Source organism: Chiloscyllium plagiosum, unplaced genomic scaffold (genome assembly GCF_037043375.1).
Source record: "Chiloscyllium plagiosum isolate Xiang-an unplaced genomic scaffold, Cpla_swu_hap1 HiC_scaffold_42, whole genome shotgun sequence".
In the NCBI taxonomy this organism is placed as follows: domain Eukaryota; kingdom Metazoa; phylum Chordata; class Chondrichthyes; order Orectolobiformes; family Hemiscylliidae; genus Chiloscyllium; species Chiloscyllium plagiosum.
In genome coordinates, this window is record NW_028270180.1 from 31048877 (window position 1) to 31067610 (window position 18734).

At 41.4% G+C, this 18734-nt stretch overlaps 1 protein-coding gene across 1 annotated transcript in view; it reads left to right on the forward strand.

The window, feature by feature from the left end:
- Positions 1 to 18734, forward strand: part of LOC122542462 (solute carrier family 12 member 1) — a 135825-nt gene that overhangs the window by 51455 nt on the left and 65636 nt on the right. The window contains exons 11-15 of the mRNA XM_043680182.2: positions 2183 to 2290; positions 7655 to 7778; positions 14851 to 14952; positions 15184 to 15339; positions 18312 to 18411. Of these exons, the coding sequence (XP_043536117.2) occupies positions 2183 to 2290; positions 7655 to 7778; positions 14851 to 14952; positions 15184 to 15339; positions 18312 to 18411 (590 nt within the window). The remainder of the gene's footprint in view (positions 1 to 2182; positions 2291 to 7654; positions 7779 to 14850; positions 14953 to 15183; positions 15340 to 18311; positions 18412 to 18734) is intronic.

Sequence of the window (18734 nt, forward strand, 5' to 3'; positions counted from 1 at the left end):
CATTTAATTTTAGTGTTTAACACACTGGCTGCATCTCTTCCAGGTATGCACATCTTAAAGTTCTGCTTCTCTTAAAGATTCCATTCGAATCTTTCTTCTTGTTCATCATTATTACTTGTGTTGTCGCTTCAAGTGTTTGACAAGACATTTTCCAAAACTTACTTTCATAACTATATCACATTCCTCAGTGAATGCCTCCAGGTCAGACTCAGCCCACATGGATTCCAACTGGAATTTAAGCCTTTGTTTTTCAAATCCACCTAGGATCATGGAATCTCTGTGATGTACAGTGCTCCTCAGGCAACTATTTGCGCTGCATCCCGAGATCCATATGTCAGCGGATGTACACTCTTGACTCCTCTCTCCATCAGCACTGCCTCATACTTCTCTCACAGCTGCCCTGCCCTTCCCCCCCCCCCCCCCCCCTCTAGTTCTGCTTTATTCTGCGGCTTGTTCAACATTTTAATGACAAACTTTTAATCATCCTTTTCAGGCTTTAAGGAATGAACTTTTAGCAACTCAGAGGTACCTTGCCTTTCTGGAACCTTCCTCACCTTCCCTCTGTCTCCATTGCTTCTCTTAACCCTACCTTTTTGTTGGATATTTACCATCCCTTCAGATCTTCCATTGTCTGCTGAGTGTTCTGTACTCAGCAGAGGTCTTAGTTTTATCCCTCCCACCTCAATTAATTTGAACTTTCCATCCATCACCTCCATACCAATTTCTTTGGAGAAAAGTCCTTTCCGCATCCCACAGATCCGTTCACCTGCCTCCAATACAGTCTTGACCCTTTCCTCTGGCCTTTCACCTGTGTGCGTTTGATCTGATTATTGAAAACTGTCACCTTAATGTCTGTGCCCCAACCTCACCAGTTTTACTTGATCTCCCTCTTAACTGCACTCCGTGTTCTCAGATCCAACCCTGACTTTGTCAGCAAGCCTGATAACCAGGGTAGTGGTGGTGTTTAGCGTGCTGACCTCTACATTGCGGAGGCTGAGTGTCAGCTCTCAGACATCTCCTCCTGTTTCCCTGAATCATTATCCCAATATCAGATATCAAACTACTTTATCCATGGTAATCAGTCATCTCATCTCCTCTGGAGATATCTGTTATTCTCCCTTCCCCAACAGTGTCCCAGGTTTTACAGTCCACTTCTATATTCTTTTGAAAATTCACAAACAGGCATGTCCAGGCAGACCAATCCTTTGTAGGTGAAAATGAGGACTGGAAATGCTAGAGATTAGAGTTCAGTGGGGTGCTGGAAAAGCACAGCAGATCAGGCAGCTTCAGAGGAGCAGGAAAATCAACATTTCGGGCCCTTCATCAGTTGTTTCCTCCTGTTCCTATCCCATAGATCTTGATACTTTCTACCTTGACTTTTTCTTTTTCTTCTTCCCTTATCCAGACCCCTCCCATTGACATATTATGATTCTTTTGATGCTTTACGGAGTTTTAGAATTTCCAGTTCATAGTCACCTAGTTGGCTCTTCACCATGGACATGTGAACCCTTTTTATACATTGATTTTACATCAGAATAGTCTTGAGCCTCTTTGCTTCTTTCTGGAAGTGGCGAAAAGGCCTGAATTATTCCCATCCTCTACCACCCTCCTCCTCGCTGAGCTTGTTTGAACAGCAACACCTTTTGATTTAAAGTATTTGAAAGAAGTTAAAGGTGTGGCCATAATCCATGAGTGGGGCCCCAGTTATGCTCCTGTCTCTTTAAGGGGTACATAGAATGTTACCCATTCCAATCCTACTTGGGTCTCTCCACAAAACACGTTTTCTCCACTACTTTGATGACGTCATTGCTGCTGCTTCCCTCTCCCATCTGGAATTGGAAAATTCATAATTTTGTTTCCAGTTTCCATACTGCTCGGACTCCTCCTTTCCCTTCCCTTCCCTTCCTCGACATCTGCGTTCTGAAGAAGGGTCACTGGACTCGAAATGTTAACTCTGCTTTCTCTCCACAGATGCTGGTAGACCTACTGAGTTTCTTCAGTTCTGTTTTTGTCAGTTTTCCAGCATCCACAGTTTTAATAAACTTCTATATGGTGCATATGGATTTAAAGAAAATATTATTAAAGAACTGAAGTATTTCTTTAAAGGGACCAAATCTGGTTCATGTAGGATACCTGATTTTAGATTCAAAGAGCAGTGAGATTACGTTTTCTTGCACTGTAGGTTATGAGCATGGTGTCTGGTTTTGGTCCCCTCATCACTGCAGGAATCTTCTCAGCTACTCTTTCCTCTGCCCTGGCCTCCTTAGTCAGTGCTCCCAAAATTTTCCAGGTAAGAAAGAACATAAGCTAATTAATAAGTGATGTATAACATTGAAGATTGTTAATTGCAGATAGCAGTTATTACAAATTAAAACCTTATTTGTTTTAGGTTCATGTAAAAATATGCACTAGGTAATTAGAATTATGTTTTGTTGCTGTGGTTCTGTTCGCCGAGCTGTAAGTTTTTGTTGCAAACATTTCATCCCCTGTCTAGGTGACATCCTCAGTGCTTGGGAGCCTCCTGTGAAGCGCTTCTGTGGTGTTTCCTCCGGCATCTATAGTGGCCTGTTCCTGCCGCTTCCGGTTGTCAGTTTCAGCTGTCCGCTGTAGTGGCCGGTATATTGGGTCCAGGTCTATGTATTTGTTGATGGAGTTCGTGGATGAGTGCCATGCTTCTAGGAATTCCCTGGCTGTTCTTTGTTTCGCTTGCCCTATAATGGTAGTGTTGTCCCAGTCAAATTCATGTTGTTTGTTGTCTGCGTGTGTGGCTACTAGGGATAGCTGGTCGTGTCGTTTCATGGCTAGTTGGTGTTCGTGGATGTGGATCGTTAGTTGTCTTCCTGTTTGTTCTATATAGTGTTTAGTGCAGTCCTTGCATGGGATTGTGTACACTACATTAGTTTTGCTCATGCTGGGTATCGGGTCCTTCGTTCTGGTGAGTTGTCTGAGAGTGGCTGTTGGTTTGTGTGCTGTTATAAGTCCCAGTGGTCGCAGTAGTCTGGCTGTCATTTCAGAGATGTTCTTGATGTATGGTAGTGTGGCTAGTCCTTTGGGTTGCGGCATGTCCTCGTTCTGTTGTCTTTCCCTTAGGCATCTGTTGATGAAATTGCGAGGATATCCGTTTTTGGCAAACACCTTGTATAGGTGTTCGTCTTCCTCTTTTTGCAGTTCTGGTGTGCTGCAGTGTGTTGTGGCCCTTTTGAATAGTGTCTTGATGCAACTTTGTTTGTGTGTATTGGGGTGGTTGCTTTCATAGTTCAGGACTTGGTCTGTGTGTGTGGCTTTCCTGTGTACCTTAGTGGTGAATTCTCCGTTTGGTGTTCTCTGTACCATCACGTCTAAGAATGGGAGTTGGTTGTCCTTTTCTTCCTCTCTCGTGAATCGGATTCCTGTGAGTGTGGCGTTGATGATCTGGTGTGTTTTCTCTATTTCCGTGCTTTTAATGATTACAAAGGTGTCATCCATGTATCTGACCCAGAGTTTGGGTTGAATTTGCAGTAAGACTGTTTGTTCTAACCTTTGCATTACTGCTCCTGCTATGAGTCCCGAGATCGGTGAGCCCATGGGTGTTCCGTTGATTTGTTCATATATCTGGTTGTTGAATGTGAAGTGTGTTGTGAGGCACAAGTCCAGTAGTTTAAGTATGCCTTTGTTGATAGGTTCCCCGTCTTGTTGTCTGTTATGTCTGTTCGAGCAGGTTGGCTATTGTTTCTCTGGCTAGGGCTTTGTCAATAGAGGTGAACAGTGCTGTTACATCGAATGAGACCATGGTTTCTTCCTTGTCTATGTGTATATTTCTGATGATGTCCAAGAATTCCTGTGTTGATTGCATAGAGTGCCTGGATCCGCTGATCAGGTGTTTTAGTTTCTGCTGTAGTTCTTTAGCCAGTTTGTGTGATGGTGTCCCTGGTAGTGATACTATGGGTCTGAGTGGGATGTCTGGTTTGTGCATTTAGGTAGTTCATAGAATCTGGGGGTGTTGTTACTTTCAGGTTTCATTCTTTGTAGGTCCGACCTGGTTATCTGTCCGTTTTTTTTGTAGGTTCCTCAGTGTGTTGTTTATCTTATTGGTGAGCTGTGGGGTGGGGTCAAACTCCCTCTTTTGGTAGGTGTTGGTATCTGCAAGTAGTTGTTGTGCTCTTTGGATGTACTCTGCTTTGTCCAGGATGACCGTCATTCTGCCTTTGTCTGCTGGTAGTATGATTATGTTCTTATCGTTTCTTAGTGATTTTAGTGCTTCCCTTTCCTTGGTGTTGAGGTTATGTGTTTGTCTTTTCCTTGTTATCAGGGGTATGATACTTTGTCTCACTGTTTGTTGTGTCTCTTCTGTCAGTCCATTGTTCCTGAGTGTGCCTTCTAGTGCTGCTAGGAAGTCTGCTGTCTTGGCATCCCTGTGGTTGTAGTTGAGTCCCTCGGCCAGTATTGTTCTTTCCTTGTCTGTGAGCTGTCTGTGGGAGAGGTTTTTTACCCAGGTGTGTGTTGTGGTGTCCTCTTTGTGTGTTAGTTTGGCCATTTTTTCTTTCAGTGCCGTTTTTTTGCGGAGTGTAGTCCTGTTCTGTCCTATGGTGACGGCCTGTTCTATGGTCCGGGTCCATTCCTGATTCGTGATTTTTGAAATTAACGACTTTTGGCACGCAATTTATTGTCTGTATCTGTGAAGTCTGTTGTGAGCGTCTGTAATCATTACCTGGATCATCCTGAGTCCGTTCTGTCTGGCTGTGTCTCTGGCTTGTGGATTGTTGACTGGTGGTCTGTATCTGACACTTGGTGGAAGGATTCGATTCTTTCGGCATTCATGCAGGAACCGGAGTTGTTCGTATGTGGCGCTTAGGCGGTTAGCGCAGGATTCCCATTTCCTGGCTTGTCATAGCGTCTCTCGCCCGTAGGTGTTCAAAGTTTGTGAGAAGATTTGAACTGAAACTGACAACTGGAAGCGGCAGGGACAGGCCACTATAAATGCTGGAGGAAACACCACAGAAGCGCTTCACAGGAGGCTCCCAAGCACTGAGGATGTCACCTAGACAGGGGACGAAACATCTGCAACAAAAACTTCCAGCTCGGCAAACAGAACCACAGCAACAAGTACCCGAGCTACAAATCTTCTCTCAAACTTTGAAATTATGTTTTGTATTTAGGTATGCTCCTGTTCAAGTCAGCACCATTATACAGAAATAGTCCATAATCAGGAAAGATTGAAATAGTGGGGAATAGATTTTCAAAAAAAGAGATACAGGAAATGCTGGAAGAATTTTGTAACCCAGACGTGACTGGGTCCAGGTGGGATCTATCGAAGACCGTCGGGGAAGATGGGGTAGAGGTTTGGTATTCCTGATGAAGGGCTTTTGCCCAAAACATCGATTTTACTGCTTCTCGGATGCTGCCTGAACTGCTGTGCTCTTCCAGCACCACTCTAATCTTAGAGGTTTTAGAGATACTGGCCATAATTTCCCAATCCTCCTCAGGCACAGAAGGGATGCCAGAGCATTGCACATGTAACACCCCTGTACAAACTTAAGGAGAAGGTGAAAACTGGCAATTGCACATCTCTGTTTAATATCGTTATTGGGAGAAAACTAACAAACACTGAGATAGAGCTGACTGCAGGAGGACAGCATACATTTTCTAGACCAAACTCTTCTTACTAACTTGAGTGCTTTGTGACCGGTGATTTGAATGAGGACATTCCAATTAAAATAGAGGGCATAAATGTGGTAACTGTTTGTAACTTGAGCAACTTTAACTCAGTTTGAGTACAGGCCAAATTATGGACACTGTGATATCTCAGGGAGGGGGAAGGTTAGTCGGATATTTTCTAACAAGAGCTGGTTGTACCCCTTAGAGGATAGGATTGTCTAATTTAGTCATTGTTTAGGAAAGGAAGGTATGACTGAGTGAGAAAAGTAAGAGTTAGAATGCTGTAATTGTTAAACAGATTTGAGGTTCTTCCTGTCTGTTTAGATGTGTGACAGTTGCAGGATAGATGATCTGATTGACCAGGTATCATGATACTGGAAACTATTCAAGTGGGATAAGCAAAAAGGAATGGAATTCTCGTAGGGGACAGTATAGCAAGATGGATGGACAAGATTCTCTGCAGCGATGAGAGAGGCCAGAAGGTTGTTGCCTGACTGGTGCTAGTTTCCAGAACACTTAATGCTGAAGAGGCACTTGCAGCAGGAGGCGGAGGGTCCAGTCATTGTGGTTCTTATCAGTACTACACATGTAGGCAGAAAAAGGGAAGGAAAGGTTCTGCATAGTGTATGTGAGATGTTAGGCACCGAATTATACAGAACCTTGAAGGTAATAATCCTGACTCAACTAATAGCTTAAATGGACAGGTTGTTTTATGAGAAAAGGTTGGAGAGGCTAGGCTTATATGCGCTGGATTTTAAGTGTAGGAGGCATCTTGATTTGAATCATGTATATGACGTGGAGTTGCCAGTGTTGGACTGGAGTGGACAAGGTCAGAAGTCACATGACACCAGGTTATAGTCCAACAGGCTTAGTTGAAATCATAAGCTTTCGGAGCTCTGTTTCTTTGACAGGTGCAGTCTGACTTGTCAAAGGAGCAGCACTCTGAAATAAACCTGCTGGATTATAACCTGGTGTGTTACTTCTGACCTTGAATCATATATATGCTGAGGGATATTGACAAGGTGGATATTCCCTCTTGGAAAATTATGGGTTTAAGGGTCACTGCTTAAAAATAAAGGCTGCCATTAAGGCAGATGAAAAATTATTTCCTGAGGTTTGAGATTCTTTGGCAGTGAAAAGAGATCCTTTGAATTTTTCTAAGGCAGAGATAGATAGCAAGGGACTGAGAGGTCATCATGGGTAGATGCAAATTTGGAGTATTCAGACTGTGTGTGCTCTCTTTTATTCAAATGGCAGAGCAGGGTCAAGGGCCAACCTACTCCTGAAACCATTTAGTCTGTTGCTGTGTTAATTGAGTAGTAGGTTATGTGTGGTGACCACGCCACCTTCTAATGTTCCCATGTCTGCCCTGAAATAAATCTGAGCAAATTATGGACGGCCTTGCCATTTAATGCCCATTTAGGGTCCATAGGTCCATGGTGAGATTCCTCCTGTGATGGCATCAGTTGGTTCTCAAGGGAGGAGAATGTCCCTTGTTCAAAGGCACTTGTTACCTGATGGAACATCAGAAAGGGGTTGACTGAGAGCTGTCTTGTTTTTGATGTGGACTCCCTCTTTTCCCTGCGATCCACATCCTGCCATCACTCATCTGTGGCCTCTATCCATTAGCAATCATGAATCTCTGGCAAGTTCCTTATGGGCAGCAACAGCCTTTTGCATAGCTGTCACACTCTGGCTCATAGTTCTTGGAGGCAGGATTTCCCTTAGATTCTTGATTCTGAAAGGCTTCCAGTTAAGTCCTGATTTGAATCTTAAATCAGGATATCTTCCTGAAAGGAGGTGATGATGATTGGGTTCTCGCTGGCTTCAGCCTTTGATAAGACCTTCATTGTCTCCATTACTTTTGCCCTAATGCAATTAACTGGCTGTAGTAAGAATGTGAGGAACACTGGAGAAAGTTCATTAACCTGAAATAGAATAATTCTGTATTTTTCTTAACGTAGAAACAGTTGATGTGCTGAATGTTTCCAGTATTTAACTGATTTTATTATTTCTACAGGCTCTTTGCAAGGATAACATTTACAAGGCACTGTATTTCTTTGGAAAAGGTTATGGAAAGAACAATGAACCGATTAGAAGCTACATTTTAACCTTCGTTATTGCTGTTGCATTCATTCTGATTGGTAAGTGAGTTGTAAATTTTGACAACATTGTTTGGAGAAACTAGTTGACATTGTTACTAGATCTGACTCCCAAATTTGTTTTTTTAATTAATTTGTGGGACTTTGTCTCTGGCTGGCCAGCATTGATAGCCCATCCCTATTTGCCCTTGAAAAGGTGTTGGTGAGCTGCCTTCTTGAATTGCTGCAGTACAATTATTGTGGGTTGACCCATAATGCAGATAGGGAGGGAATTCCAGGATTTTGACTCAATGACTGTGAAGGACTAGTGGTATATTTCCAAGTCAGGGTGGTGAGTGGCTTGGAGGGGAACTTGTAGGTGGTGGTGTTCCCAAGTACCTGCTGCTCTTGTCCTTCTAGGTGGAAGTGGTTGTGGGTTTGGAAAATGCTGTCTAAGGAGCTTTGGTGAATTTATGATCTGGCTGAGGGCAAGTAACTTATAATGTAGACAAAGTGTGATGTTCAGACGACCTCTTAAGAAAATAAAGCACAGGGTTCTATAGTTTTAACAAAAACCTTGCATTTGGTTGTGCAACAGTAGAATAGTGCTACAGTGTACAATAGATATAAACTTATTTGTAACACCCAGAGTTAATACGCAGTGTGATTGAATAGTAAATATTAAGGTCAAAAGCCAAACAACACCAGGTTATAGTCCAACAGTTTATCTGAAATTGCAAGCTTTTGGAACTCTGCTCTTTCCTCAGGCGATGTATGGTAGTGGGGTAGAAGATACGGTATTTATAAACAAAATGTTAACAACTTTAAAACTGGTTGCCCTTTAAAGTTGTTAACTTTTTGCTTGTAAGTACTATGTCATCTTCCTCCCTACCCATACCATGCCTGAGAAAGGAGCGGAGTTCCGAAAGCTTGGAATTTCAAATAAACCTTTGGACTATAACCTGGTGTTGTTTGATTTTTGACCTTGTCAACCAAAGTTCAGCTCAGATACCTCCATATCACACTAAATTAAGACTGATGATAGATTATTTGTGTGTCTCTTGCGCATATTTCATGCACATTCATGACAGTGTAGTCATATCATGAAATTTCACAACAGGTTGTAATTCTCCACATTTTACTCTTTTCACTTTGAAATTACACCTCAAGAACTGCTCTGACACGGACACTTAATAACTTTGCTTTTTAATAATACCTTTTTTTGTCAATGGATTTAACTGTCCTGGACTCGAGCTTCACTTCAGTGTTCATTCACAAACACATCTCTTTGTAGATAGTTAGCTTCACCAAAGTACACTTGACCTTGGGTTTTTTCCTGAGCTCTAATCTTGCTCTGTTGCAGATCTCCACCATTTTCAGGATTTCCTAAGCATCACCACTCAAAGTCTGTGTAGTTCACCTGTCTAGCAGCACTGCCTTACATGTTCTGTTCTCCTCGATCTCCTTCTCCAATTTACTGTAGTTCCAGAACTATTCTTCAAGGACTTTGGAACCCTTATGAATGATATACTGAAAATTTTGCAATAAGCTCTTTGACTGTTGCCATGCAGAATTGAATGTTGCCAGTTAGCAACTGTCTGTTCTCTGAATGTTGCATTCTGTCAATGCTAGAAATGAATTTCATCACATGCTTGGAAATTGAAAGTTTCAAAATGATGAAGGTTTCCTTACAATGGTTTTTGAAATGCAGTAAGTTATTATTATAAACATCTATAAAAAAAAAACAAGGCTTTGTTCAGATAACCTTTTCATTTACACACTTGCATTTTTTAAGTTATAAAAGCTAACTCAAACAAAATTAACTATGTGTAACAAGCAGGATTTAAACATTTTTAATATAATATAACTCTAACATTTTTTCAACACTTCTTTTATCTCTTTTTAAGGTTTCAGTAAGTGCACAGCTGAAATTTAATTTTTTTTTTCGTCAGTTGTGTAATTTCACCTTTATATTCACTTTCTAACCTCAATGGGGATAACTTCTCACTTTGAGACACTAAGGTCAAAATAACTTCCTTGTATGCCAGAAACTTAATTGTTTTCTATCTTCTCTTTTTGAAATCAGAATGTTAGCTCCAGTAAAAGTGGCTACTTCTGCTGGATCTTGTCTCTGAACACTGTCTTTCACTTCTCCTGGTTTCATTTCCAGGTGTGATTGGTTGAGCATGGATACATCAGTACTTCTGCTGAGCCAGACATACAGCATGGAAACAGACCCTTTGGTCCAACCAGTCCAAGCTGAACATAATCCCAAACTAAACTAGTCCCACCTGCTTGGCCCATACTCCTCCAAACTTTTCCTATTCATGTATCTAACCAAATGTATTTCAAACAGTTTAGCTGTGTGCTTTTCAAATTCCTCTCTTCACTGTACTAACCTAAATGGTTCTTCTGAGCTCCCATAGCTCTCAGGACTTCACTTGACCCTCACTACACACAGATCATGTAGGTCAGCTGCCTTTAGCAGTCCGGTTCACAGCAACATTGCTTAACATAGACTACATCTAAAATCATGGAATCAAACAGTACAGAAGAGGCCCTTCAGCCTATCAAGTTTATACTGCTAAAAGTATATTACAATTTACTGTCGTCCCACTTTCTCATGTTAGGCCCATAGATTTGAATGTATGACCCTTTATGTACTACTTAAAGGTTGATATTTGCTGCCTCAACTCCCCTCCCAGGCAGTGCAGTCCAAACCCCCACTATCCTCTGGGTGATTTTTTTTTCCTCAACACCCCTTTAAACCTGCCTTCATCTTAAAATTAAGCCCCTTGTTATTGACCCTTCAACTAAGGGGAACAGTTGCTTTCTATTCACTCTGTCCATACCCCTCATAATTGTAGCATCTCCACCAGGTCCCTTCAAACCCCCTCTGCTCCATAGAAAATCCAAGCTTCTCTTGATAGTTGAAATGCTCTATCTCAGCAACATATTGGTGAATCTCCTTTGCTCCCCACCCAGTGCAATCACATCCCCACGTGTGGTGACCAGAACTGCATACAGCATTCCAGTTGTGGTCAAACTTCTGTTAACCTCTGGCATCTTCTACTAACCTTTGATGGCAATAGCCCCAGTCTCTCCCTCTTGCTCAAATTGACCAACCTTAGCAACATCCTTGTAAATCTTTTCTGAACCCTTTCAAGTTGCACAACATCCTTTCGATAAAAGGGAGACCAGAATTGCACACAATATTCCAAAAGTGGCCTAAACAGTGAGCTATACAGCTCAATATGACCTCCCAATTCCTATATTCAATGCTGTGACAAATAAAGGAAAGTATACCAAAAGCCATCTTTACTATCCTCCCTACCAGCGACTCTACTTTCAAGGAAGTATGAACCTGCACGCCATCATCCCTTTGTTCAGCAGGACTCCCCAGGGCCTTAGCATTAAGAGTATGAGTCCTGGCCAGATTTCCCTTTCCAAAATGCAGCACCTCACATTTTCTAAATTAAACTTCATCTTTGCTTGGTTCCTGCCTGCCCTGACTGTTTGTTTGACTTTCTCCTTTTTCCAACTGTACCAGTCTCAGACTGATCTCTTTCCTCACTATCTCCCTAGGTCTCATCCCTCCACCTTTACTAGTTTAAATCCTCCTTAGCAGCTCTTGCAAATCTCCCTACCAGCATATTAATCCCCTTCCAATTTACATTTACTTTGTCCTTCATGTGCTGGTCACATCTACTCCAGGAGCGATTCCAATGATCCAAAAATGTGAACCTTTCTCCCATGCACCAGCTGATCAGCCATGCATTTATCTGCTTTATCCTCTTTCTACCCTCACTAGCTTGTAGCATCGGAAGTACTCCAGACGTTTTTTGAGATGTCACCATCTATTTCCCCACATTCCATATTTTCCATGTCTTTTTTCACAAACTGTATCTACCACTCCTCAGCCCATTGGCCTATCTGATCAAGATCTTGTTGCACTCTGAGGTAACCTTCTTCACTGTCTACTACATCTCCAATCTTGGTGTCATCTGCAAACTTACTAACCATACCTCCTATGTTCACATTGGAATCACTTGTATAAATGACAAAAAGCAGTGGACCCAGCACCAATATTTGTGGCACACCACTGGTCATGGGCCTCCAGTCTAAAAAGCAACTCTGCACCCCCACCCTCCCTCTTCTACCTTTGAACCAGTTCCTTGTCCCTAGTTCTCCCTGTATTCCATGCGATCTAACCTTGCTAACCAGTTTACCATGAAGAACCTTGTCGAACACCTTACTGAAGTCCATATTGATCGTGTCTATTATTCTTCCCTGATCAATCCTCTTTGTTACTTCAAAGAACGCCAGTTCATGAGACATGATTTCCCATTCACAAAGCCATATTGACTATCCTTAATCAGTCCTTGCCTTTCCAAATGCATGTAAATCCTGTCCCTCAGGGTTTCATCCAACAACTTGTCAGGCTCACTGGTCTATAGTTCCCTGGCTTTTCCTTACCACCTTTCTCAAATAGTGGCACCACATTAGCCAACTTTCAGCCTTCTAGAGAAATTGAGGTTTTTCGTCAAGAAAAAGGATGCATATGCCAGGTATAGATAGGATAGATTGAGTGAATCCTGAGAAGAGTATAAAGCCAATAGGAGTACACGCAAGAGGAAACTCAGGAGAGTTTCCTGTGGCTATTGATGATACAAATAGCTCAGCAAAGAGCCCGGCAATCACTTCCTTAGCTTCCCACAGAGTTTTAGGGTACATCTGATCAGGTCCTGGGCATTTATCCACTTTTTTTTGTGTTTTAAGACATCCAGCACCACCACCTCTGTAAAATGAACATTTTTTGAGATATCACCATCTATTTCCCCACATTCTATATTTTCCATGTCTTTTCACACCAAACACTGATACAAAATACTCATTTAGTATCACCCCCATCTCTTACGATTTCACACAAATTTCATCTTCAAGGGGCACGTTTCTGTCCCCTAGTTGCCCTTTTGTCCTGCATGTATTTATAGAATCCCTTTGGATTCTCTTTAACCCTATTTGCTCTCCTGAGTTTCCCCTTGCGTGTACTCCTATTGGCTTTATACTCTTCTCAGGATTCACTCGATCTATCCTATCTATACCTGGCATATGCATCCTTTTTCTTGACCAAAAACCTCAATTTCTCTAGTTATCCAGAATTCCCTACACCTACCAGCCTTTCATTTCACCCTAACAGGAGCACTGTCGCTGGACTTTAGTTATCACATTTCTAAAGGCTTCCCATTTTCCAGCCATCCCTTTATTGTGAACATTCCCCCCCACCCCCACCCCGCCAAAAAAAATCACCTTTAGAACGTTCCTGTCTAATAGCATTAAAATCAGCCTACCTCCAATTTAGAACTTTAACTTTTGGATCCAGTCTATCCTTTTCCATCACTATTTTAAAACTAATAGAATTATGGTCGCTGGCCCCAAAGTGCTCCCCCACTGACAGACACCAGATCTCCTTACAAATTTGTTTCTCAATTTCCTGCTGACTATTGGGGTGTCTAAAGTACAATCCCAATAAGCTAATCATTGTTTTCTTATTTTTCAGTTCCACCCAAATAACTTCCCCGGATATATTCCCAGGAATATCTTCCCTAAATACAGACGTAATGTTTTTTGCCTTTTCAAAAACGCTACTCCTGTTCCTTTCTTGCCCCCTCTTTCTACCCTTCCTGTAGCATTTGTATCCTGAAACATTAAGATGTCAGTCCTGCTCATCCCTGAGCCACATTTCTGTAATTGCTGTGATATCCCAGTCGCATGTTCCTAACCATGCTCCGAATTCATCTGCCTTCCCTGTTAGGCCTCGGTGATTGAAATAATTTCAGTCCTACCACGTTCTCTGCTTGGTTCCTGCCTGCCCTGACGTTTGACTTTCTCCTATTTCCAACTGTACCAGTCTCAGACTGATCTCTTTCCTCACTATCTCCCTAGGTCTCATCCCTCCACCTTTACTAGTTTAAATCCTCCTAAGCAGCTCTTGCAAATCTCCCTGCCAGCATTTTAATCCCCTTCCAATTTACATTCATTTTGTCCTTCATGTCCAGGTCACATCTACCCCAGAAGAGATTCTAATGATCCAAAACTGTGAACCCTTCTCCCATGCACCAGCTGATCAGCCATGCATTTGCCTGCTCTATCCTCTTTCTACCCTCACTAGCTTGTAGCATCGGTAATACTCCAGACATTATTACTCGAGGACCTTTTTTTTTAAATATTCCTGCCTAACCTCCTATATTCTCCCTTCAGAATCTCCTGCTTTTCCCTTCCTTTGTTGTTACTTCCAACTTGTACAATGACTTCCTGTTGCTCCCTCTCCCCTTTGAGAACATTCTGCTCTTTCTGAGATATCCTTGATCCTGGCACCAGGGAGGCCACACACCATTCTGATTTCTCATTGTTGGTCGCAGAAGCGTCTGTTTGTGCCTCTAATTAGAGAGTCCTCTATCACAATCAATTACTTCGAACCTGACATACCCCTTGTTACGTTACAGCCAGAAACTTGGTTGTTCATGGTACATTCTCCTGAGAGTCCATCACCCCTACATTTACTGTTTCTGGGATGTCAATTTGGTCCTTGGTGCCTGAGGTAGGCTGCATGTGAAGGAACAAACTTGGATGAATGGCTTTTTTATATTCAATTTAAAGATGATTCTTGTGTTTGTATGTCACACTGTCGAAAATTATAGGCTTCACAGTGCATAGTAGCACATACACGAAATCAAAGTGGTGTGAAAAGGTTTATTACAGAAATAATTTAGAATGTTCAAATCTGCTGTATAATATTGAATAATGAATGCATCATTTTACTTGAGTACACTGCAACTGAAATATGAAGAGGTGAGCATCTGTAATTCTGAATATCAAACTCTGAAAACTACTTCTGATTTGCATATTGAACGGAGTTCACTTTTTTGAAAATTGTACATGTCTAACGCTGCCACACTGTGTCCCGAAAATTGTGGCACCTTGCTTAGATTTTGAGATGAAATGAAAGATAGTGCTGAAGAAAAATATTTGCTTTTAAGATTGTTTGTTTCTGTAAATGGTACATTCTTGGTAAGAAACATGTCAAAATTATGAATTCAGAACACAAGCATTAACAACTTCCTCTTCTTTTTAGCTGAACTGAATACAATTGCTCCAGTTATCTCAAACTTCTTCTTGGCCTCCTATGCACTTATAAATTTTTCATGTTTTCATGCTTCATATTCAAAAAGTCCAGGTTAGTATTTTAACTATGGATTGCAACTTGAATAGAAATTTACAAGAATTCAAATCCTTGAGTCACTGATTACAATGTAACATTTTAGCATTCAGATACTGTGTTCTTCATGATTAATTTTGTAGTTCCATATATTACCATTCTTTTGCATTGCTGGTTTTTAAGATTTTCTTTTGTAATTTTAAAATGAACTGAGTGACTTCCTTTATGTAATTCCATTTTTTTCACCAGGGTGGCGTCCTGCGTTTAAATTTTACAACATGTGGGTGTCGCTGCTTGGAACTGTATTGTGCTGCGCAGTCATGTTTGTTATCAACTGGTGGGCTGCTGTAATCACAGTTGCAATTGTATTATTCCTTAACATTTATGTCATTTATAACAAACCAGGTAGGTGTTTTTATTATACCTAGAAGGTGCACAAAAATGATAAATTGAGAGTACCTTTTACCAGTATGCTAAATTTTGCTTTGGCTTTATGGCTTGACTCTGATTTTCCACATTACCTGGGATGCATTGAGCTAAAAATGGGAGAAGCATCATGCCAGCAACATGACATTGGGAGATGCATGAGCTCTAGGCAAACATGGCAATAAGGCAATGAGAGCAGTAGAAAATGTATGCCTCCATGTTCATTATGCACAGCCTTTCTGAGAATCACTCTGGGGTTTAGACATGAAGGAACTCATGCAGGTGTACAGCCCTACACAGCCTCAGGAACAGTGAGAAAATTGGACTTTCCGTTCTCCATTATACAGATAACAGAGAACAAAATAAAGAACTGCAGATGCTGGAAGTCTGAAACAAAATCAGAAATTGCTGGAAAATCTGTGGAGAGAGAAGCAGTTAGCGTTTCAAGTCCTGTGACCATTCTTAAAAACTGCTGGTTGTGAAGAAGGGTCACTGGACTCGATGTTTAACTCTTGTTTCTCTCTTCACAGATGCTGCCAGACCTGCTGAGTTTGTCCAACAATTTCCATTTTGGTTGCAGTGATTTATGGGAACTTTACCAGCTCTGAGGTTCTTCGAGTTGCTTTTGTTGAAAGATGTTGACACAATTGGGAATAAATTTCAAAATTATTTAAATATTCCATTCTAATGATTTGCATGCCAGAAGAAAAGTCCCCAAACAAAATAAGCCAAAAGTTAAACACTTAGACAGTTAACAGAATCATTAAATTGCTAACCCCAACTAGCAACACTCAGAAGTTTAAAACTGCAGCATCATGTCCTGATTTTCATGCATTTTTACCAGCACTTTTTTCCTGTGGGGAAAATACAGATTTCTGTTTGTTTTTGGGCAACAGAGGAGACCTTATTATTCTTTGTACTCTTAAAATAATGCTGAATTTAAGTTAGAATGAGGGCTGAAAGAGCAGATTTTCCAGGATCAGCTAAGATGAGAGAGAGCTCGATGTGCCCAGGGATAAGTTCCACCTCTCTGGAGGTGGTGAAGAAAAGAAACTAATCGGGAAAGTTAGCCCTGAAGAGATACTCACTCCCTTCTCACCATCTCAGCAAGAAAGTGATTGTAGAGGACGTCCATTGAGGACCCTCTCAACTCATCAGCACTTAATGCCCTTACCTGGCCAACTGAATGTTACTTAAGAACCAGGACTCAACCTTGGCGTGATTATGGAATTAATGTTTTGAGTCCAATGGCTCTTCTACAAAACAAATTCTAAAGATGAATCATTGGACTGGACACACAACTCTGTTTCTCTCTCCACAGATGCTGTTAGACTTGCTGAGTTTCTCCAGCATTTTCAGTTTGTATTATTGAAATATGGTTACTGTACTTTACAGAAGAGCTAACAACTTCATTGACTTTACATCACAGCAAGGCAGCAGAGAGACCAGTCAACTGACTTCAAAGCTGCATGCCTTCCTTTGGGAATAGACAAAAAAAACTGCACATGCTGGAATCCAAAGTAGTTAGGCTGGAGGCTGGAAGAACACAAAGAAGGCCTCCCATAACCCTTATCTGAGGAGAATATTATTTCATTGGTAGCAGCTCTGAGGAGGTTCATTAGGATGATTGTTGATATGGTGGGATTATTGTATGAGCAAGATTAAACAGATTGGGATATAATTGGGGTTTAGAAGGAGGAGAGGGAATCTTATTAATACATAGGATTCTTAAGGGGCTTGACTGGGTAAATGCTGAGAGGATGTTTCCCCTCATGGGAGAGTCGAGGACCACAGGTCATAGTCTCAGAATAAAGGGACAACAATTTAAGACTGAGATGAGGACAAATTTCTCCTGAAGGTTGAATTTCTTTGGAACAGAGAGCTGTGGGGGTGCAGTTCATGTGTATTTTTATGATTGAGATATATTCTTGATCAATAAGGAAATCAAGGGGTACAAGGAAAGGAAGGAAAAATCTGGAATGCTGCCTAAGCCATGATTGTATTGAATGATGGAGCAGACTTGGGCAGGTCAGCGACCTACTCCTATTTCTTATGGTCTAAGTGTCAATCAGATATTTATTTGGACAGAGGTAAGCCTTCTCTAGGATGAAGATCACCCACTCCCACTCGTGAATGCTGTCAGTCAGTAAGAAACCAGCAGCTGTGCATCACCTGGCAGTGTCAGTGATGGCTGCTGTTGGTAATGCAGGATCATTGAGAGATTTGGGGCCCTCAGATGTTGCTGGTGGGATTGAGTCATGGGGAAAGATCAGTAGCAATAGAGCTTGATTTCAGGTGCCTGATTCCTCAATCAGACATTTGATCAAGAGAGGACCCCTCATGCATGCTCACTCCTCCTTTTAGAGCCTTGTAAGCATCACAACGGTTTGAATTTTGGGCTTCCTATGTGATGACTTCCCTGCCCTCCATGGGATAATTACCACTGCCAATGGGATGAGGCTCCAAGTTGACTTTAATTACTCTTGGCAGTCCAATGGGTGCTAGCTTGCTTGACTTTAAAATTAAATTTTGAGGCCCTTTCCTCTAGGTAAGGCAGTATGTTCTGCCAGATAGTCTAGCTATTTTACTGACCTGAATGAGTCAAGTAATTTGCTCCTACTTGATCCTCCCCTGACGTTACTATCTTCATTGAGGACACCTTTTTAGACGGCCATAACCAAGTGCAAGTTTCCTTTCTTGTAAGGGATTTACGCCAGTAACTTCTCCATTTCTCTAATGGACGAAGCAAAAAACTGATCCACAGAAATCTGGTACAAACGGTTCTCTAGATTATTAGTAGGCAGAGTTAGTCTTGGAACAAATATGGTTCAGCTAGTTATCTTGAAATGCAATGCAGTATATTTAACCGTGGGTTTAAAGAGCAATTTTGGAAGGATAAATCATGAAAAGGAACTTTTTTTTGACACCTTAAAACACTTTATTTTTAACAGAGGTAAATTGGGGCTCTTCAGCACAGGCCATGTCTTACATCACTGCCCTTCAAGATGCCCTTTCACTGACTGGAGTGAATGATCACATTAAGAATTTCAGGTATGATAGAATCAGAATTATAATGATTTGATTTTTGACTTCTGAAGGGGACTTTTAACTTCAGCTGGAGATTGATACAGTGCCTGGAGGTACAGCTGAAAGCTTATGAAATAAATTAGGGGAACCTCCTGAATTTCATGTCCAGAATATGTCAAGTTTAAAATTTTTATTGTACAGGTCATTGCATTCTGGTACATCAAATAACATTTTCCTCAATTTTTAAGCATCTGTACCATTGTTTTAAATAATCAATCTCGAATATTTATTATATACAAGTTTTGTAGGCAACCTGGAACTGTAAGTGCCTTTGTTTGTAGCTGGTA